Below are 23,213 nucleotides of genomic sequence, written 5' to 3'. Positions count from 1 at the left end.
CATTTCACATTCTTAAAATAAAGTAGTGATCCTAACTGACCTAATACAGGGAATATTTACTAGGATTAAGTGTCAGGAATTGTGAAAAACTGAGTTTAAATGTATTTGGCTAAGTTGTATGTAAACTTCCGACTTCAACTGTTTGTAGTGGTGTAATAATGTAATATGATGTACTATTTTATATTTTGTTTTATGTGTGACATAAGTGCCTTAATGTGTTTGGATCCCGAGAAGAGTAGGACTGTACCATCTCCCCAAGTTGGAAGAAGTGTCCTTGAAGACCAACAGTCTCCTTGCCTTTCTCTTTTGCTCAGTTTTATTGTGGTAATACATTGCAATCTTTTTAATACTGTTAGAGTTGTTGTCATTTTCTTTTAACTTAATATTCAACAATATCCAAACTCTCTGACATTCAACCCCTTACTTCTTGCCTGAAGCTGACCCGCCTTGATGTTCGTGGCAACCCTGTCACTCAGATTGTCAACATCCAATCTGAGTTGTCCAAGCTACTGCCCTAAGTCACTGACCTCCTGATCTTATTGGGCAAATGGCAGGGCACATTCTAAGTTTCCCTTAGACACAGATCTAGGATAAGCTTATCCTACCCCCAAATCCTAACCATAACTATTCTAAACGGAAAACTGACATTAGATCAGTGTCTAGGGGATACCCCCCTATTCCTGACATACTACCGTCAGAATAATATGTTTGTGTGTGTCTATGTTTGTGGGCATACATGTATGTGAGAAGCAGAGGGGGCAGTATTTTCACGGCCGGATGAAAAACGTACCCAAATTAAAAGGCCTACTACTCGGGCCCAGAGTCAAATATTTGCATATTATTAGTAGATTTTGATAGAAAACACTCTGAAGTTTCTAAAACTGTTTGAATGATGTCTGTGAGTATAACAGAACTCATATGGCAGGCAAAAACCTGAGAAAAATCCAACCAGGAAGTGGGAAGTCTGAGACTTGTAGTCTTTCAGACCATTTTCTATTGAAACTTCAGTGTTTGTGGGGTCAACATGCACTTCCTAAGGCTTCCACTAGATGTCAGTCTTTACAAAGTTGTTTGAGTCTTCTATGGTGAATTTTGACCGAATAACAGCCGGTTCAAGCAGTGGACTGTCTGAGGTCATGTAGTTACTTCATGTGCATTCACGCATGCATAGCATTTTTTTTTCTTCTGTAATGAATACGCTATTGTCCGGTTGGAATATTATCGATTGTTTATGTTAAAAACACCCTAAGGTTTGATTGGAAACAGCGTTTGACATGTTTCTACAAACGGTAATGGAACTTTTGAGCTTTTCGTCTATTGATTTGCGCTCCCGTCTCGTGCCTTTGGAATAGTGTTCTGGACGGGCCAACAAAATGGAGGTATTTGGACATAAATTATGGACTTTATCAAACAAATGAACATTTGTTGTGGAAGTGGGAGTCCTTCCGAGTGCATTCCGCCGAAGATCAGCAAATGTAAGAAAATATTTATAACAGTATTTTAGAGTTTTGACGACGCCGTGGCTTGACGGCTAACTGTATAGCTTGCATTGATGGCGGAACTCTGTACTCAGAATATTGAACAATGTGCTTTCTCCGTAAAGTTATTTTGAAATCTGACACAGCGGTTGCATTAAGAGGTAGTATATCTATAATTCTTTAAATAATTGTTATATATTTTGTCAACGTTTATGACGAGTATTTCTGTAAATGAATGTGCACATTCACAGGAAGTTTTGGAGGCAAATCATTTTCTGAACATCGCGCGCCAATGTAAAATGATGTTTTTGGATATAAATATGAACTTGATCGAACAAAACATACATGTATTGTGTAACATGAAGTCCTAGGAGTGTCATCTGATGAAGATCGTCAAAGGTTAGTGCTTCATTTTAGCTGGATTTGGGGTTTTTGTGACACATCTCCTTGCTATGAAAATGGCTGTGTGGCTTTTCTTGTTTAGGTGGTGTCCTAACATAATCTAATGTTTTGCTTTCGCTGTAAAGCCTTTTTGAAATTGGACAACGTGGTTGGATTCAGGAGAAGTGTATCTTTAAAATGGTGTAAAATAGTAATATGTTTGAGAAATTGAAATTATTAGATTTTTGATGTTTTGAATTTCGCGCCCTGCTGTTCCATTGGCTGTTGGCTAGGGGTCCCGCTGGCGGAACGGGGTTCCGCTAGCGGAACGCCTATAAGTGTTTTGTGTCTCTTTTCCACCATTTATTCCACTTGTGTGGGGACATGGATTCACAGTGACCCCCACTATTGTGTAAGTTAACAATTTGGGTATATATACATATACTGGCACAATCCACAACTGTTAAAGTTAAGTGAAAAAACAAAGTGTGTGGTAAGGTTGAATTCTAGTGACACGCTGTAGTCATTAGAAAATTCTGGCAATGATTGCCTATAAGTTTGCGTTTCATCTTCGTGGTACGTGAACCTGGGTCCTAAGAGCCATTCCACTAAATCTATTAATTCATGATAAATATTTACCCTCACTGTTGACATACAGAAATGTATTTAATTGACATTTCTACAAAATAACTTGAGATGAATGTTGAGAAATGTGAAGCATCAAGTTATGAGATATCCCACTATCATTTGATAAGGGCTATGTTTGAGATAAAAATGTATTCTGTTTAACCTCAGAGAGACCCATAGGGAGCTTACATCACAAATGTATGTCTCAGATATGTTCAACTTTTACATGTACAGTATGTATCCCCATGAATTCTCTCAGAATACACAGCCAGAGCTAACTGTTTTACAATATAAAATACAACATGTCTTAACAATGTCTTAACTCATTTTCAAACTACAGTGGCTACATATCATGTCCTAAAATGACTGCTCAGTGTTTGAAGTGTAGCATTCATCTGTGTTTGGATGGGTTTGTTTGAACTTAATCAGAGGCAACTTTAAACTTGGGGTCACAAGATTTATGGAAAATTCAACTCTGAGGGGCTCACATGCAAGTGAGCGTGACATCACAAGTGAATATCTGAGATGTGTTTGGGGGGTGTCAAATGTAGAACCATTTGTCTTGACTGGTGTTCAGACAGCGCAGTGGTAGAGAGACATGTTGCATAGAAGCCTGCCTGATTAAATGACTGCATTCATGTGAACAGTCTCATGACATATCCCCTGTGTGTGTTAGATGCCTTTTCCTCCCTTTACCCTCTTTTTATCATTGTCATCTGGTTGTCAAGGAGTTTTCACTGTTTCCTTCTGTATTGAAATGTGTGTAGCCATTCACTTTGGTGTCAGGCTTGCTTAAAGTATCAGATTTTGTATTACTTTTAGAAAGTAAAAAGGGAAAGTCCTCGGTGGGCTGAGAGTTTAGTTTGAAGGGTCGACACAAGTTAGGCTATTCGTGGTTTAGATTTTGACATTGACAAGATTGTTTGACATGTGCACACTCAATGCTACAGTCAGCAACTAAGCCCGCGAACTGTCGAAATAATGTCTAACGCGCCACTGCACTGATTCTATTATGGGAAATGGGACGGGCCAATTTGGGGAAAGTGCCCAGACTGACTGACTTCATACTGTATCAATGGACTAGGGGATGAGAATGAGGAGGCGAGGAAGGTGTTTCTACTGTCTGTCTCATAATCTTGAGTTTAAAAGTTCTCTCAAAGAGGATACTAAGTAGTTCAACACAGTGTGAAGACTGCACAATCTGTGAAGAAGAGAGGACGCGCACAGCATACCACGGCAATATTATTTTGTATCTGCGCACGGGACTATTCAGTCAGCGGCTGCCAGTGGTGATTCAACAAACACTAACCCATCGGAAAACTCAACACATAGATTACAAAGTAAGTGAATATCTGTAAATGTCTGACAATTAAAATCGTGATTCATGAATTCAATTAATTCTCATCCAGATAGCCTGCTGTTTTTAAACTTAGTGGTGTTTGACACATTGTGAAATACAATTTACAATTCACTCTGTCTCTGTTCACACCGTGAGTCACTGATCATCTCATCCAGTTTGAGGAAAAGGATGGGAGATGAAACGATGTCTTTGGTCGGGGTTCACCTGTGATTGGCTGCTGGCCAAGTAACATACACCTTCAACTAATTTGTTTGGCCAATCAATTAGTGTCGTTATCAGCAGTCAATACAAGTTGTTCAGTGTCAGATACATTTATTATAACATTGGGAATCTATTTGTCCACATTGAAGAACATTGTAATTCAAAGAATAGACAAACAGATTTTCACAGAACAGAAAGGGTGATTAAGGAAAAGGACAAAAAAAACAGTATGACATGGTGTGGTAATTAGCTAGATTATTGTGTGTGCTTATTGTATGATATACTGTGTGTCATTATAGTGAATTGGTCTGTTATTTTGTGACCTGCCTTATTTAATTGCTATTTTTATTTGCTAGTTTTCTGCAGTATTATGTCAGAAAGGTAATAACAAAGAAACAAATAATTCAAAAATAAAATGTTATTGGTCGTGCACAGATTTTGCAGATGTTATCGCAGGTGCAGCGAAATGCTTCTGTTTCTAGCTCCAACAGTACAGTAATACCTAACAATACAAAACAACACACAAATCCCCAAAATAAAGAAATTAAGAAAGTTCAGAACAAGCAATAGCAAAGTCTGAAATATAAATATGTATATATACAATATATATAGCACTTGTAGGCAAGAGTTCACTCACATGCATACAACTCACCAGCCTACAATACTTGACTTACAGTATGACTATCTCAACCTCTCTCTTCAGTCCCACCCTCATCATATAAATACATACATCTACCATATAAATACATCCATCTACTACACTAGACACTACTGCACATCTACCACCTACTGTAGCTGTATCCAAGCCTGAGGGCAAACCCTATCAACAGTGACTGCTGTACAGTACTGTATGAATCAAGTCTACCAGGTGAGAGTTCATGCTTCAACGGTCCACTCCATTCTTTGTATCAGTAAAAGTCTAGCCATACCTAACCAACAGACCTCTGAAACATGCTCATAGCCACAGGCAAAACATTTACCCCTGGCAGATTAGATGGTGAGCATATTCTTTCAGCTCTGGATAAGTGAAAATGATTCCTCAGTTACATTGGGGTGTGGTTGTTGTCCCTCTCTTGTTTCACAAATGTCATAAAAAGGATTTAGCTGCAGTGACTCAAGCTCTGAGGTACACTCCTCCACACTTAGCGGCAATTAATTAATTGTACATTTTCCGTCTGTCCACTGTATGGAATAATATTGTACTTACAAGCTAGATACAACACAGAGCAGGTCTACTGGACATGGCTAAAAGCCACCCAGCAAGCTGGACATTCACCCATTCTCAAATGGAACACATTCCCATTCCGTACAATCCTGCCCTCAACCCGTCCATATTTTTGGCACTGGGGCAGGTGGTGTACTTCTTACCCTATCATTGTGTGTATGTATGAGCATGTGTCCGTATGTCTTTAATGGTTTGTGTGTGCACATATGTGTTTGAATGTACAGTATGTGTACATATCCATGTTCATACCGCTTGTGTCAGGATTCAAGTTATTGTTGCAGTAGTTAGGTATTTCCATTTTTAGTTAGATTTCCTATATCCCACTTTTCCACTTATTCACACATCTCAGCAGTTGCTCAATTTCTATTATGAATTCCAAATCAGTGTGATGTTTTCACTCCCCTTTCCCAGTTGTTTTTCAGTCTGAGGGCAGAGGTGTTAAGTGTATTAGTAATGAAGAAGAAGCATTCCTTTCTTTCTCTGTCTATAATTTATCTTCCATTTCTCCACTCCTTTCTTTGATTCTCATCATTGGCATGTAAGTAAGGAATGAGCCTGCCCTCTTCCAATGTTTCCTCATTGAGACTGTGATCTGTCACTATGCAGCAACAGTGAGAGGCAAGAATGCAGACAGAGTGTGGGAAAGACTTTCAGAGGGACTAAAGAAGTGACTGGATAGGCCTCTACAAAGAGGATTATGAAAGAGTTGGATAAGAATGAAAGAGTTGGATGAAGGAGCAATAGGACAGAAAAACAACATACACACATGATAAGGAGATGCTAGTTAGCTTTCATGCACTCATGAGAGCACAACATTTGATTTGTGATGCAAATGGGCCAATTATAATGACATCTGTTCAAAAGTTATCGGATGGATCTGGATTGATGATAGAGTAGTAAGCACAAGCAAAATGACAACAATACATGCTCCTCTGTTTTTTTTTTATTCTTAGGATGCCTGTGGAAACGCTGTCAGTCAGACACTCTCTGTCTAATGTGGGAAGGTTCCCATCAGTCACATTGGGATGGGGGCAGGATGAGCCAGAGAAGGAAAAACCAGAGGAGGAGAACACAGAGGAGGGGGTGTGTCGACAATGGTTACGTAAGATCTGTCCTTGCTGCTGTCAAAGACTGAGCGATGATGATGACATCACAGATACGGTCGTGACCGGGATCCCGGTTGTCGACAACAATGCAGGGATGAATGGTGACAAGCCAGTCACTGGTGGAAGTGAGCTGGAAGGTAATTTACTATTTTATTACTACTACGCTAGACGTTGGGGCATTTGTGACAAAATGGTTGACATTAAAATGGCCTTCCTTCCTTATATCCCTGTCTCAGAGCTGTTGTTGACAGTGCGGTCCATAGACCTGATGAAAACCAAGACGGGTCTGAACCGCCTGGAGCATCACACAGACCGTTACTACGGTGATGACCTCATCATCCGCAGGGGGAATACCTTCATGATGTGGCTTGACCTCTCACGACCTTACTGCCCCAACACAGACAGACTCCACCTGGAGCTTAAGACAGGTCAGTGAGACATTCTGCAGAATCATGATAGGCTACTATGACTCAATGGCCTGCCCCTCCCCCTTCTGGGAATCCCTAGGGCTAATAAGTGCACATGATAACAGCAAGCCCTTTATAACCAATCATGCGAACTCAGAGTAACTTTAAGTGGTTGTGTGTTTACGGGTATGAGCGGGTGTGCTTCTTTGTGTGTGCTTGTGTCTCTGAACCCCTGTGCCTCCACTATGTTTTGGTGGTTATCGCCATGGTAACTGATTCATCCATGTGGTTGGTGGCAAGTCTCCAGTGTTTTAGAGGAGAATATCTCACAGTCCTGCTCAAATCCCCTCTTTCCACTGAGGACTATCTCCTACCATAAACAGCTTTAATAACCACCAACCAGCTCACCAACTCAATTCACAATGCCCTTTCAGCTTCTTGATTGTAAACTTTATCTTAGAGTATGAGTGTGTACTATACTGTATGAGGAGATGTGTCTTAAGCTTGCTGGGTGGTTGCCAGTGTATTAATAGACAAGCAGCATTTCACCATCTACGCCATGCGGGTATTTATAGAACAGCAACATGCAGGACAGATGCTGTATGGAGCTTTAGAATGAGTGTACTGTGTGTGTATTGTAGTTCTGTGTGTGTGTGTGTATTGTAGGTCTGTGTGTGTGTGTGTGTGTGTGGGGAAGATATTGTTTTTCTACTTGTTTTTTCAAGCACACCCTATTGTGGTAGGACTCCACCCAGCTAGCACATTTGGTTCCTTGGAAGTTTTGGGAACGTACAGTATGTTTTTGGTTTCACATTGGTTGTGGGAACAAAGCCATACGTTTCCTGACTGGTAAAACTGCATGTTTTTTAAACGTTCTGAGAACAAAAGTGAAAGTCTTGCCTGTCCTGGGAACGTTTATTTTAATAGGTTGCAGGGAGGTTTTACTCTGGTTCCTTCAAAGTTCTGTATAAGGGCACAAGGCCAGACCCGATACGGGTGGCAGAAGGTCTGAGTCTTTGATATTTATTATATTCCAAAAGGGTAGGCAAGAGAATGGTCGTGGACAGGCAAAAGGTCAAAACCAGTTCAGAGTCCAGGAGGTACAGTGTGGCAGGCAGGCTCGAGGTCAGGGCAGGCAGGCGGGTACAGAGTCCAGAAACAGGCAAGGGTCAATACCGGTAGGACTGGCAAAAGAAAATAGAAAAAGCAGGAGCACGAGAAAAACACGCTGGTTGACTTGAACAGAGTGGCACAGAGAGACAGGAAACACAGGGATAAATACACCGGGGAAAATAAGCAATACCTGGAGGGGGTGGAGACAATACACCCCCCCCCCCCAGGGACGCCACCTGGCGTCTTACCTGGGCGCATACCTGGCTGACCGGGGTGTTGGCGGTGAAAATCGGCAATGAGGGCCGGGTCCAGGATGTCTTTAGCAGGAACCCAGCACCTCTTCTCTGGGCCATAACCCTCCCAGTCAACCAGGTACTGGAAACCCCTGCCCCGTGGTCGAACCCTCAGGAGGCATCTCACTGTATACGCTGGCCAGCCATCGATGACACGGGGGGTGGGATGGGCCTAGAACAGAAGACAGAGGACTATGAGACAAGGGCTTAATCCTGGACACATGAAAAGTAGGGTGAACACAGAAGGTACGGGGCAACAGCAGTGGGACTAATGACTCTAGAAATGGGGAAAGGACCAATGAAACGGGCGGGGGAGTTTTTCAGGATTCTACCCGGAGGGGTCGGTCCTGAGTGGACAACCATACCCTCTGTCCGACCCGATAGTGAGGAGCCAGACTCCGGTGGCGGTCCGTTTATCAACGATACCTGGAGGTGGTCTTGAGAAGAGCCGCCGAGCTCTTTTCCAGGTAAGCCGACAGCGGCGGACGAACATCTGGACTGAAGGTATGTTGACCTCAACTTCATGCTCTGGGAAGAGCGAGGGCTGATACCCCCATGGAGTATTCAAAGGGGGAGTGTCCAGTAGCCAAGCAGGGGAGAGTGTTCCTGGCATATTCCACCAGGACCCATTACTGACTCCAGGTTGTGGGGTTACTGGCAACAAGACACCAGAGTGCCGTCTCCATATCTTGATTGGCTCGCTCCGACTGGCCATTAGATTGGGGATGAAACCCAGATGACAGGCTGGCTGATGACCCAATAAGAGTGCAGAACGCCTTCCAGATTTGGGACGAGACCTGAGGACCCCGGTCCGAGACAATGTCAACCGGGAGTCCATGGATTTGGAAGACGTGCTGCACCATAAACTGGGCCGTCTCCTTGGCTGAAGGTAACTTCGGAAGAAGGATGAAATGGGTGGCCTTGGAGAATCTGTCAACCACCATCAGGATGGTGGTGTTGCCATCTGACGGAGGAAGCCCACTGACAAAATCCAGGGAAATATGGGACCAGGGGCGATGAGGGACAGGGAGTGGCTGTTGGAGGCCAGACGGAGCTTGCCACAGAGTCTTGCTTTGCGTGCACACCATGCATGCGGTGACGAAGGTCGAGATGTCAGGAACCATGGTGGGCCACCAGAAGCATTGATGAAGGAAAGCCAGAGTTCGACGAGTGCCAGGATGACAGGTAAGCCTGGAAGAGTAAGCCCATTCCAGGACCTGAGGCCAGACCGAATCAGGAACAAACAGCCGGTTAGCCGCCTCCCCTCCCCCCCAGGGTCTGCCTTGCGGACCAGAGCCTCAATTCCCCAAACAGAAGCTGCCAAACAAGAGGCGGGGGGATGGTCTCAGATTCAGAGGGAGTGGCAGTGATACTGTAGACGGGATAGAGCATCCGGCGTCACGTTTTTTGACCCTGGGCGGTAGGAGATGGTGAAATTGAACCTGGTAAATAACAGAGCCCAACGAGCTTGCCTTGGGTTGAGGCGCTTGGCAGTGCGGAGGTATTCTAAATTCTTATGATCTGTCCATACCGGAAATGGATGTTCCGACCCCTTCCAGCCAGTGTCTCCACCCCTCCACAGCCATCTTAACTGCTAGAAGTTCCCGATTCCCAACATCATAATTCCTCTCCGAAGAGTTGAGACATGAAGGCACAGGGATGAAGCTTTTGGTCCTGGACGGATCGCTGGGAAACAATGGCCCCTACTCCCACGTCGGAAGCATCAACCTCCACCACAAACTGACAAGTTGGGTCCGGATGGATGAGGATGGGAGCAGTAGTAAATCGCTGCTTTAGATCCCCAAAAGCCTTGTCCGCTGCTGGAGACCATGTGAACGGTACCTTGGGAGAGGTGAGTGTCGAGAGGGGAGCCGCCAGATTGCTGTAGCCTCGAATGAAACGGCGGTAGAAATTTGCAAAACTCAGAAACCGTTGGAGCTGCACCCTGGACGTGGGCTGGGGCCAATCCAGCCCCGCTCTCACCTTCTCCGGATCCAGCTGTACATTCCCCTCAACAATAATGTATCCCAGAAAAGAGATAGTGGGGAGGTGGAACTCGCACTTCTCAGCCTTTACAAACAACTGATTCTCCAAGAGGCGCTGAAGGACCTGTCGAACATGGAGAATGTGTTCCTGGGCAGAACGAGAGAAAACCAGGATATTGTCGAGGTAGACAAAAACTAAACGATTCAATGTCCCGGAGCACATCGTTGACCAGAGCCTGGAAGACAGCAGGTGCGTTGGTGATTCCAAACGGCATAACCAGGTACTCAGTGTCCACTGGCAGTGTTGAAAGCTGTCTTCCACTCGTCTCCTTCGCGTATCCGCACAAGGTAGTAGGCATTCCGAAGGTCCAGTTTGGAAAAGATAGTAGCCCCCTGGAGAGGTTCGAAAGCTGAGGAAGAGGGTACCGATTTTTTTATCGTAATATCATTGAGGCCCCGGTAATCAATACATGGACGCAGGGTCTTGTCCTTCTTCCCCACAAAGAAGAATCTTTCGCCGGCAGGAGAGGCAGAAGGGCGAATGCTCCCAACAGCCAGTGAGTCCTCGATGTACTCCTCCATGGCCTTGGTCTCAGGACCGGGCAGGGAATATAGCCAGCCTCGAGGCGGTGTGGTGCCCGGAAGGAGGTCAATAGCACAATCGTAAGGATGATGTGGAGGAAGGGAGGTAGCATGAGCCTTGCTGAAAACCTCCAGGAGGTCATGATACTATGCGGGCACAGCAGAGAGATCCGAGGCCTACTTAATCCTGGAGACAGACGTTTCGGAGATGGGTGTGCCGCCTTTAGGCAGTGTGAATGGCAAAATTAACTCCAACCCAGAATGCAAACCGTAGTCCAGTCAATATCTGGGTTGTGTTTTTGGAGCCAAGAAAAACCCAAAACAACAGGTATGTGGGGGAACTCAATGAGGAGGAGCTGAATTGAGCCAGATACCCGCATATTAATGGAAACTGTGCTGTGCGTGACTACCAATGGAGTGTCCGTCCAGTGCCATGGCATCCATGGAAACAGTGAGAAGTTGAGTAGGGATACTTAGTTCTGATACCAGGGTAGCGTCCATGAAACTCTCATCCGCCCAGAGTCAATAAGCACCCGGAGAGACTTAGACTGGTCTCTGCACAGCAAGCTCACATAAAAAGGAGTTTGGGTAATGGGACTTAGAGGACTCCTAGTCAGACTCACAAGAGTGCTTGTACCTACTAAGGCTTCAGGTCTCTTAACTGGGCAGGTGACTATGTAATGCCCTACAGCTCCACAATACAGACATCAATTGGAGCTTAGCCTGCGGGAACGTTCCCTAGGCGATAACCCAGCCCTACCCAGTTGCATAGGTTCTGGTGTATCAGGCTCACCCATCATCAATGATTCTCGAGGAAGCTCGGGTGGCTTCGGATCCTCTCTGAAAAATAGCCTTCGGGGACTCCTGGATTCCTTCGAAGATGAGCGAGCCACTGCAAATGAACGAGTGTGACCCAGGCCAGACCTCGCACTCCTGCGTTCCCTTAGCCATCCATCAATTCTAATGGTGAGGGCAATTAGGGAATCGAGGTCCACCGGTAATTCCCGAGCAGCTAGCTTAGCCTTAATCTCCTCAGATAGTCCGTGAAGGAAGGTATCGAAAAGGGACTCCGGATTCCAGGCACTCTTGGCAGCAACAGCGTAGTCTGCCACACTAAGGGAGACTCAAACACCTTCCTCACCTCTGCCATGAAATTCTCCAGATGACGACAAATGGTTGTTGCTCCCAAACTGCCGTAGCCCAGGAGAGCGTCCTTCCCGACATTAGCGTAATAATATACAATATCTTTGATCGGTCCGAAGGAAACGAAGATGGCTGTAGCTCAAAAATAAGGGAGCATTGACAAACACAACCCTGGCAGGTACCAGGATCCCCAGAGTATCGCTCCGGAGGATGTAAGCGGGGTTCTCGGGGAGCCGGGGTAGGCTGTACAAACTCACCACTCATACGGAAAAAGTTATAGGGTGGTTGGGGGTTGTCAGAGGTGGCAGGCTGCCTATGAGCTAACTTCCTGATTTGCCCCAACCAGGTGGGGGGGACCCCATTTCAAGAAAACATGCACTCATTAAGATCACACTTAACATGATAGAGGATAGAGAGAGTTTTGTTGATGCTGAGAACAGAATGTATGTTTTAAAATAACAGAAGTTTTCTTGTAGTTTTATGGACAGTTTTCTTAACGTTCTCGGAACAATTTGAGAACATGGCTTTAAATAGAACCATGATGAAACCTGTAGGAAACATGATGAAGTACTGAAATTCCTACAGAAGAACGTTGTTTCTTTATGTTCTTTGAACAATTTCAAACCATGACTATTAATAGAACAATGAGGAAACCTGTAGGAAATGTTATGCTGAAGTACTGAAATGCCCACAGAAAAACATTTTTTCTTAACATTCTCGGAACTATTTGAGTTCAGAGAACTGTTTAAATGTAGCCATGATTGAACTTTTAGAAAAAACATTCTGTTAAAGTAAAAAAATACCATGAATATGCAGTTTTTTTGTGAAGTGCCTTAAATGTGCTGAGAATGTTCCAAAGCCAAGCAACTGTCCTTCACCATTCCCAGAAAGTAGTTGTGGGAAGGTTGTATGCAAAATAACCATAGTACAACCACGCTCTCACCAAGCTCTAAGAAACATATGGTTCTCAGAACATTATGTACTAGCTGGGCAGGGTGCGGTCACCAATCTGGAATACAGTGGCTTGTGAAAGTATTCACCCCCTTGGCATTTTTCCTATTTTGTTGCCTTACAACCTGGAATTAACATGGATTTTTTGGGGGGTTAGTATAATTTGATTTACACAACATGCCTACTACTTTGAAGATGCAAAATATTTTTTATTGTGAAACAAACAAGAGATGACTTGAGCGTGCATAACTATTCACCCCCCAAAGTCAATACTTTGTACAGCCACCTTTAGCAGCAATTACAGCTGCGAGTCTCTTGGGTATGTCTCTATAACCTTGGCACATCTAGTCGCTGGAAGTTTTGCCCATTCAAGGCAAAACTGCTCCAGCTCCTTCAAGTTGGATAGGTTCCACTGGTGTACAGCAATTTTTAAGTCATACCACAGATTCTCAATTGGATTGAGGTCTGGGCTTTGTCTAGGCCATTCCAAGACATGTAAATGTTTCCCCTTAAACCACTTGAGTGTTGCTTTAGCAGTATGCTTAGGGTCATTGTCCTGCCGGAAGGTGAACCTCCGTCCCAGTCTCAAATCTCTAGAAGACTGAAACAAGTTTCCCTCAAGAATTTCCCTGTATTTAGCGCCATCCATCAGCCTTCAATTCTGACCAGTTTCCCAGTCCCTGCCGATGAAAAACATCCCCACAGCATGATGCTGCCACCACCACCATGCTTCACTGTGGGGGAGGGTGTTCTCGGGGTGATGTGAGGTGTTGGGTTTGCGCCAGACATAGCGTTTTCCTTGATGGCCAAAAATATAGATTTTTGTCTCATCTGACCAGAGTACCTTCTGCCATATGTTTGGGGAGTCTCCCACATGCCTTTTGGCGAACACCAAACGTGTTTGCTTATTTTCTTCTTTAAAATAACCTGTTGAGGACAGACGTTCCGCTAGCGGAACCCCGTTCCGCCAACAGCCAATGGAATAGCAGGGCGCGAAATACAAAACAACAAAAATCTCATAATTCAAATTTCTCAAACATACAACTATTTTACACCATTTTAAAGATAAACTTCTCGTTAATCCAACCACATTGTCCAATTTCAAAAAGGCTTTACGGCGAAAGCATAACATTAGATTATGTTAGGACAGCACCTAGACAAGAAAAACCACACAGCCATTTTCCAAGCAAGGAGAGGCGTCACAAAAAACAGAAATACAGCTAAAATGAATCACTAACCTTTGACAATCGTCATCAGATGACACTCCCAGGACTCAATGTAACACAATACATGTATGTTTTGTTCGATAAAGTTCATATTTATATAAAAAAAAAACATTTTACATTGGCGCGTGATGTTCAGAACATGTTTTGCCTCCAAAACGTCCGGTGAATGAGCACATCGATTTACAGAAATACTCATCATAAACGTTGATAAAATATACAACAGTTATTCAAAGAATTATAGATACACTTCTCCTTAACCTCTCTGGGCTAGTGGGACGTCACCGTCCCACTCTATTCAACAGCCAGTGGAACAGCGTGGCGCGAAATATAAAAACCTCAAAAATGCAATAATTAAAATTTTTCAAACATACGACTATTTTACACCATTTTAAAGATAAGACTCTCGTTAATCTAACCACATTGTCCGATTTCAAAAAGGCTTTACAGCGAAAGCAAAACATTAGATTATGTTAGGAGAGTACATAGCCCAAAATAATCACACAGCCATTTTCCAAGCAAGCATATATGTCACAGAAACCCAAAACACAGCTAAATGAAGCAGTAACCTTTGATGATCATCAGATGACACTACTAGGACATTATGTTATACAATACATGCATGTTTTGTTCAATCAAGTTCATATTTATATTAAAAAAACAGCTTTTTCATTGGCGTGTGATGTTCAGAAAATGTATCCCCACCGAAAACTTCCGGTGAATTTACTAAATTACTCATCATAAATGTTGACAAAATGCATAACAATTATTTAAAGAATTATAGATACAGAACTCCTTTATGCTATTATTAAAATAGCTTTACGGCGAAAGCACATTGTTCAATATTCTGTTCAATATTCTGAGTACAGAGCTCAGCCATCAATGCAAGCTATACAGTTACCCGCCAAGTTCTGGAGTCAACAAAATTCAGAAATAGTATTATAAATCTTCACTTACCTTTGCTGATCTTCGTCGGAATGCACTCCCAGGACTCCCACTTCCACATGAAATGTTCGTTTTGTTCCATAAAGTCCATCATTTATGTCCAAATATCTCAGTTTTGTTAGTGCGTTCAGATCACTATTCCAAAGGCACAATGTGCGAGCGCAAAACCGTAGACGAAAAGTAAAAAAAGTTCCATTACCGTTCGTAGAAACATGTCAAACGATGTTTACAATCAACCCTTAGGGTCTTTTTTATCAGAAATCTTCGATAATATTCCAACCGGACAATAGCGTATTCATTACAGAGGAAAAAGAAGGAACGGCGTGCCTGCGTGATCGCGCAGTAAACAACTCATTGGCCTCAGCCTAGTCCACTTGTTGAATCACCTCTTATTCTCTCTCTATTCACAGTAGAAGCATGAAACAAGGTTCTAAAGACTGTTGACATCTAGTGGAAGCCTTAGGAAGTGCAAAATGACCCCACAGACACTGTAGTTTGGATAGGCAATCACTTGAAAAACTACAAACCTCAGATTTCCCACTTCCTGGTTGGATTTTTTCTCAGGTTTTTGCCTGCCATATGAGTTCTGTTGTACTCACAGACATCATTCAAACAGTGTGAGAGTGTTTTCTATCCAAATCTACTAATAATATGCAAATATTTGACTCTGGGCCAGAGTAGCAGGCAGTTTACTCTGGGCACGCTTTTCATCCGAACGTGAAAATACTGCCCCCTGTCCCAAACAGGTTTTAAGCAATGGCTTTTTTTTTGGCCACTCTTCCGTAAAGCCAAGCTCTGTGGAGTGTACAGCTTAAAGTGGTCCTATGGATAGATACTCCAATCTCTGCAGTGGAGCTTTGCAGCTCCTTCAGGGTTATCTTTGGTCTCTTTGTTGCCGCTCTGATTAATGCCCTCCTTGCCTGGTCTGTGAGTTTTGGTGGGCGGCCCTCTCTTCGCAGGTTTGTTGTGGTGCCATATTCTTTCCATTTTTTTATTTTTTAATAATGGATTTAATGGTGCTCCGTGGGATGTTCAAAGTTTCTGATATTATAACCCAAACCTGATCTGTACTTCTCTACAACTTTATCCCTGACCTGTTTGGATAGCTCCTTGGTCTTCATGGTGCCGCTTGGTGGTGCCTCTTGCTTAGTGGTGTTGCACACTCTGGGGCCTTTCAGAACAGGTGTGTATATATACTGAGATCAGGTGACAGATCATGTGACACTTAGATTGCACACAGGTGGACTTTATTTTAACTAATTATGTCACTTATGAAAGTAATTGGTTGCAACAGATCTTATTTAGGGGCTTCATAGCAAAGGGGGTGAATACATACGCACGCACCACTTTCAGTATATTTTTGTTTTGAATTTTTTGAAACATGTTCTTTTTTTTTATTTCACTTCACCAATTTGGAGGGGGTTGAATACTTTTGCAAGGCACTGTAGAACTCCTTTGGTGATGGCGTTTATAGCTAAGTATAGGAAATGAGCCAACGTGTGTCTGTGAAATGTTTTATTACATTATTTTCATGATAGCAACAAGTGACAGCAACTTTATGTCATTTGTTGCAAAAAAGTGATCAATTCAGTTAAAATGGGTGTAAGAGATATTGCACCACAGAATTGCACCACATTTTGTTCTTATCCCACTGAGTAATATGTCTGTGTGTTTATGGGACAGGATCCCTGCCTACAGTGGCAAAGGGCACCCATGTCATCATCCCATTGGTTGAGGAGCTGGAGGATGACCGTTGGGAGGCCAAGATCGTGAAACGGGACGGCAACAGGATCAAGCTGTCTGTTAACTCCCAGCCCACTGCCATGATTGGCCGATACCAGCTCACTGTGGCAACGCATAGCCCGAAGGGCAAGGCCACATCTACACATGACCCAGGAAATGACATCCGCATGCTGTTTAACCCTTGGTGTGAAGGTGAGAGAGAGAGAGAGAGAGGGAGAGAGAGAGAGAGATTCAATTAGTTAATACAAAGAGAGCTTATCCCTGTTCTCAGCCCACTGACTCTTAAAAATAATACTCACACCCAACATAATAGATCTCTGGGTGGTATAATGTAACATAATCTAACCGGTCAGGTAAGCCATATATTTGTGTAATGAAGGAAATATGTGTCATTCAGAAGATCTAGTCTTACACCCTTCTGTAAGCTCAGACTCTCCATAGTCCCTTATTTCAGGCTGATGACATGACATGATGGAATTGTTTTCTTTTTGAATAACTGAATCTGACCGCTCTCTCTCTCTTCATCAGATGACACAGTGTACATGGACGATGAGGATGAGAAGAATGAGTATGTCCTGAATGACGTCGGCAGGCTTTACTATGGCACAGAGAACCAGATTGGTGCAAGAACATGGAACTATGGACAGGTGAAGGAACATGAAGATTGTCAGTCAGGTGATGGGGAAATGTGGCCTGAGTAGGTCAGACCCAACTAACTTATTTCTATCATTGTCAATGCTTCTCTTTCTCCTTCCATCTCTACCTCTATTTCTCAGTTTGATGAGGGGATCCTGGATTCCTGTCTGTATGTTTTGGAGAAGAGTGTAACCCCCCCCTCAGGCTGGGGAGACCCTGTCAATGTAGTCCGAGTCATTTCAGCCATGGTGAGTTCTCCTCGCAAACACAAGGTGTCTTAAACCTCACACTGTTACCTCTAACATCACTTCTAAGTCCAATCAATGTCCAACCAAACTGCCACCTCATTATTCCAACTCTAAACTGAATCCAACGTGAACCCGTAATCTCCTTCATCCCAGATCAACTCCCCAGATGATTGTGGGGTCGTGGAGGGTAATTGGTCAGGGAAGTATGTGGGAGGGACTTCCCCTACAGCCTGGAGTGGCAGTGTGGACATCCTGAAGAAGTACCATAAGGACGGAGGCATACCAGTCAGATATGGCCAGTGTTGGGTCTTCTCTGGGGTCACCACCACAGGTTTGTTACTGTATGTTTGTACATGATCAAATCAAATTACTTTTATGAGAGGGTGCTAGGTTGATATGCATTGATCCCTATCCTCTCACCATCCTATCTCTTTCAGTGTTGAGGTGTTTGGGCATTCCCTCCCGTAGTGTGTCCAACTTCAACTCTGCCCATGACACAGATGTCTCCCTGACAACAGACGTGTACTTCAATGAGAATTTGGAGTCTATAGATCACCTCAACACTGACTCCATCTGGTTAGTAGAATACAGTCACACTCTGACACATAATATCTCATTCAGTGTATCATCTTAGTCATGTCATCACACACCACTCTTACAATATGGATTTACTAGATTCCATCTAAATTATAACCCATCCCTCCATCATTTCTGTCTTTAGGAACTTCCACGTGTGGAACGATTGTTGGATGGCTCGTCCAGACTTGCCTCCAGGTCATGGTGGCTGGCAGGCGGTAGACTCCACCCCCCAGGAGACCAGCCAGGGCACCTTCCGCTGCGGCCCTGCCTCCATCACCGCCATCCGCAACGGACAAGTGTTCCTCAAACACGACTCACCCTTCATCTTTGCCGAGGTCAGTCTAGTCTAGTGTGTCTTCCTCTTTCTTCCTTTGTCTTTGCTGAGATGTCATTATCATACCTCTCTCTGCTTGACCTCAGCTTTCCATGCTAGCAGGGTACGTTTCACAAATAATCTTCTGTCTATCTCAGATGCACAGTGATGACCTCACATACCCCTGTCAGTCTGATGTCCTCCATCTCGAACATCTCTACCTCTCTCTTCCTGCTGTACCTGTCCTGTAGGTGAACAGTGATAAGATATACTGGCAGAGGAACCTGGATGGCACCTTCACCCAGATCCACAGTGAGAAGAATGCAGTGGGCCACTGTATCAGCACCAAGGCTGTGGGCTCAGACGAACGCAACGATATCACACACCTTTACAAGCACCCAGAAGGTAGCTTCACATAGTTGTGCAAACACTGACATGCATTACATATCATTGTTTTATTACACACGTATACAAGCAGACTCCTGTACAAGGCAAGTACCCAGAAGGTAAAATGCATTAATTCCCACTTTGTCATTCTATCAGGCACAGAAGAGGAACGCATTGCTGTGGAGACTGCCAGTCGCTATGGTTCCAAACCAGATACTTACTCCTCTCCAATCGCTGAGGATATATCAATAGAGGTGACCATGGATGGGGAGGGGCCACGCATGGGGGGAGATGCAGAACTGAACATTGTCATGCGAAATGCTAGTTCTCTACCACGCACTATCAACCTCCACAGCCAGGTCGCAGTCATGTACTACACTGGCGTGCTCAAGGCCACCGTCAAGAAGGACGAAATGCCTGTGGAGCTGCTAGCCAATGAAGGTGAGCCAATGAGTATCTTGTATTACACATCAGTGACGTTCAGTCAGACAGTGTTATTCATTGCATGCCCAGGTTTTTCTGATCCATAGTCCTGTCCCCCTCTCCTAACAGTGAAGACCCTGGAGTTGATCCTTGAGTACCAGAACTATCAGGACCAGCTAGTGGACCAGGCTGCTCTGATGCTGACCCTCTCAGGCCGGGTCACTGAGACACAGCAGGTCCTTGCCACTCAGTTCAGCTTCCGCCTCCGCACCCCTGACCTCATCATTAAGGTGAGACAAAAATAAACAGACTGAATGAATCATAGCTACAGCATTTTTCTTTCTGTATATAATCTGTCTTTCTCTGTCTGATATTGTCTACTGATAATATGATTCAGAGATGTTTGTAGTGGTAAGTTTCCTATACTTTTCCCTCCTAGCCGGTAGGGGAGGCTGTGGTGGGGAAAAGGATGGCGGCTGAGATTTTCTTCATTAACCCTCTGCCACGCACGCTGAAGGGAGTGGTGTTCCATGTGGAGGGGCTGGGCCTGCAGAGTGTTCGACAGATCACTGTTGGGTGAGAAACGATTATAATTCTGTTCATTATCTGCAGCTTCATCTAATTACGGCTTTAGTCCTTATGACTCTGAAGGTGCACTATGTGTGACGTATGTTGTCACTGTTCTTTTATGTTCTGAACAAGCACAGGTCTGAGTGTCTCTCTCATCTCCTCTCTCAGTGACGTGGCCAGTCGCTCCTCTGTGACTCTGACGGAACACTTTGTTCCTACTCTGCCTGGATCCAGGAAACTGGTGGCTTCTCTGGACTGTAAGCAGCTCACACAAGTCCACGGTGTCGCCAACATTGATGTCAAGGAGAAATGAGCCTTTGGACACCATAGACCCCTTTTGGTCTGCTTTACTATTGAGGCATAATCACTGTGGATGACAGATGTCATCACCCTCTCCTCTTCCATACCAGAGCACTGATGTTGCTGTTGAGTTCATTAGGATGTTTGAAAGTACAGTCTAAGTTTGAGACGCAAGACAAACCTTTTCAATCATCATATGTTTCCACTTGAGGATTTCTGTCCCTTATATTGTAACATTTTTACATCCCTTCTACTCAATATCAGATTGGACCAGTATAATGTGCCTTGGAAAGTGCCTAAGCATATGATTGCAGTCTTTACAAGATTGGTATTAGAACTTGTATAATTGCATGACATTTCAAAATGTATCTTACCTACTGAACAGAGCACAAGCTACAGTATATGACACATGGGAACAATGTTTGTTTAGTATGCTGTACAGTAAAGCAAAAATACTGTGTACAGAGTGGTTTGTTATGTTGCCAGAGCATTGTATATCAGCTTTTTCTCAGTATTATTTTCTAACACTTATTAGAAGGGGTATGTGTTACCTTACACTGTACATTTGAATAATGCTATGGTATTATTAACTTGTAAAACGTTGATTTTAAGAGATCAGTTCTTTTAAACATACAGGTAACTGCCAAATTAAAGGAAACACTTGCGTAAATGAGGAATACATTGTATATTGAAAGCAGGTGCTTCCACACAGGTGTGGTTCCTGAGCAATTGACATCCCATTGTGCTTAGGGTCATGTATAAAAATTCTGGGCAGGCCAAGTTGCCCATTATTTTGCTACCATGGTTATGCCCCCATCCACAGGGAACGAGTGGGCACTGAATGCTTTGATGAGCATGAAAATTATGTAAACCATATGCTATCGCTGTCTCAGTGACCAGATCTCAACCCAACACTTATGGGAGATTCTGGAGCAGTGCCCGAGAGCGTTCTCCACCACCATCAACAAAATACCAAATTATGGAAATTCTTGTTAAAGAATGGTGTCGCATCCATCCGATAGAGTTCCAGACACTTGTAGAATCTATGCCAACGCACATTGAAGCTGTTCTGACAGCTTGTGGTGGCCCAACACACTATTAAAACACTTTATGTTGGTGTTTCCTTTATTTTGGAAGTTACCTGTATATCCACCTCTATTTATGCACGACAGTGTAAATGTCTAAAAGTAATTCTATGTGAAATTGATGAACATGACCATATTATGAAGTCAAGTTAAAGATGCTCCAGCCCAGGTTTTGTAGTAATATCAGCTAGCTTTTCTAAATGGCAGCTTTGGCGCTTAACGAAATTAACAACCCTGAAGTGTCACAAACTGATGAAATGGCAGCTACATCACAAACAGTAGTCTGCAACTGCTTTAACTGTTTGAAAACAGAAAATATGTATTTGTGATATTTACATTTTAATACTGTATTATACCATGTAAGTAAATGATTTCACTTCAATATTTTGCCCTTATTTTGTATGTGTGAGAGAGTGAGAGAGAGAGGATAGGATGAACTTTGTCCCTGAGGGGAAAATTATCTTAGGCACACGGTCTGAGAGAGAGAAAGTGGTATCGTGACAGAAACAGGTCTACACAAGTACAATATTTGGTTGGGCCACCTCTCCCCTCCACCTTGCGGCAAAACAAATTATTAGTGACCCCCCTTTGGATGGTTAATTTCTACACATTTTGCTATGGGGCATAGAGAAAATGTTGCAGTTTTAAAGCAAGTTTTCTGTAATTCTACATATTTTGCCATTGGATAGTGTGAACATTTTATAACATTTCATGCAATTCTACTAATTTTGCAATGGGACAGAATTTTTTTTTTTTCTGTTTTAATGCTAAGTTCCTGCAATTTCACACATTTTGCCATGACTTATGCCATGTTAATATGATATCGGAGTGAGAGTCAGTAACAAAATTAATGGGGGCCACCTGGAGGTCAGGGCCCTGGGCACGTGCCCTGTCAATATTCGGCCTTGATTACTACAAGTTTAGATAGTCTAGCCAGCTAACTACGAATAAAAACAATTGTAAGATGACATGGCTAATTGACTGGCTGTCAGTGACTGACATAAGAGAAAAACTGCTGAACGATGCACAACCAAATGTCAAAATTGCACCTGGTGTATTCTACTAAGCTTACACTTATAAGTTGAGACCCCGACTGAGTTCCTGATTGTCACTTATGCCTGGAGCCGGCCCTGCATACAGTGCATTCAAAAAGTATTCAGACCCCTTTACTTTTCCCACGTTTCGTTACGTTACAGCATTATTCTAAAAAGGAAAAAAAACATTTCCTTCTCAATCTACACACAATACCCCATAATGACAAAGCCAAAGCGGGTTTTTAGAAATGTTTGCAAATGTATTAAAAAACAGAAATAGCTTTTTTTTTTACATACGTCTTCAGACCCTTTGTTAAGAGACCCGAAATTGAGCTCAGGTACATCCTGTTTCCATTGATCGTCGAACTGAGCAATCGGGGGAGAAGGGCTTTGGTCAGGGTGGTGAACAAGAACCCGATAGTCACTCTGACAGAGCTCCAGAGTTCCTCTGTGGAGACTGGAGAACCCTCCAGAAGGACAACCATCTCTCTAGCACTCCACCAATCAGTCATTTATGTTAGAGTGGCCAGACGGAAGCCACTCCTCAGTAAAAGGCACGACAGCCAGCTTGGAGTTTAAGCACACAGCCAAGAATACTCAGCAGGAGTGGCTTCGGGACAAGTCTCTGAATGTTCTTGAGTGGCAGAACCAGAGCCCAGACTTGAACCCGATCGAACATCTCTGGAGAGACCTGAAAATAGCTGTGCAGCGACACTCCCCATCCAACCTGACAGAGTTTGAGAGGATCTGCAGAGAAGAATGGGAGAAATTTCCCAAATAGTTGTGCCAAGCTTGTAGCGTCATACCCAAGAAGAATCGAGGCTAAAGGTGCTTCAACAAAGTACTGAGTAAAGGGTCTGAATACTCATGTAAAT

General features: G+C 43.6%; 1 protein-coding gene across 1 annotated transcript; it reads left to right on the top strand.

Moving 5' to 3' along the window:
* The first annotated feature begins 1,142 nt into the window (after nucleotides 1–1,142).
* On the top strand, nucleotides 1,143–21,686 carry LOC106613944 (protein-glutamine gamma-glutamyltransferase K). Its single transcript, XM_014216790.3, has 14 exons — nucleotides 1,143–3,826; nucleotides 6,226–6,515; nucleotides 6,615–6,806; nucleotides 16,704–16,955; nucleotides 17,292–17,410; nucleotides 17,540–17,647; nucleotides 17,801–17,978; nucleotides 18,085–18,223; nucleotides 18,369–18,561; nucleotides 18,791–18,944; nucleotides 19,083–19,367; nucleotides 19,479–19,639; nucleotides 19,789–19,925; nucleotides 20,088–21,686. Exons 2-14 carry the CDS (start codon nucleotides 6,227–6,229, stop codon nucleotides 20,230–20,232), a joined length of 2,352 nt encoding a protein of 783 aa, XP_014072265.2. The 5' UTR covers nucleotides 1,143–3,826; nucleotide 6,226; the 3' UTR covers nucleotides 20,233–21,686.
* Nucleotides 21,687–23,213: the final 1,527 nt, after the last annotated feature.

This window comes from Salmo salar, chromosome 10 (genome assembly GCF_965601325.2).
Source record: "Salmo salar chromosome 10, fSalSal1, whole genome shotgun sequence".
Lineage (NCBI taxonomy): Eukaryota > Metazoa > Chordata > Actinopteri > Salmoniformes > Salmonidae > Salmo > Salmo salar.
This window is presented reverse-complemented; position numbering and strand designations above follow the sequence as displayed.

What these genes read in the sequence shown, in the direction of transcription:
- LOC106613944 (XM_014216790.3), top strand. Translation starts at nt 6,227, where the DNA reads ATGCCTGTGGAAACGCTGTCAGTCAGACACTCTCTGTCTAATGTGGGA. An exon ending in GGAGCTGCTAGCCAATGAAG is followed by an intron (nt 19,368 to 19,478) that starts GTGAGCCAATGA and finishes CTCTCCTAACAG; the next exon opens with TGAAGACCCTGGAGTTGATC. An exon ending in CCCCTGACCTCATCATTAAG is followed by an intron (nt 19,640 to 19,788) that starts GTGAGACAAAAA and finishes TTTCCCTCCTAG; the next exon opens with CCGGTAGGGGAGGCTGTGGT.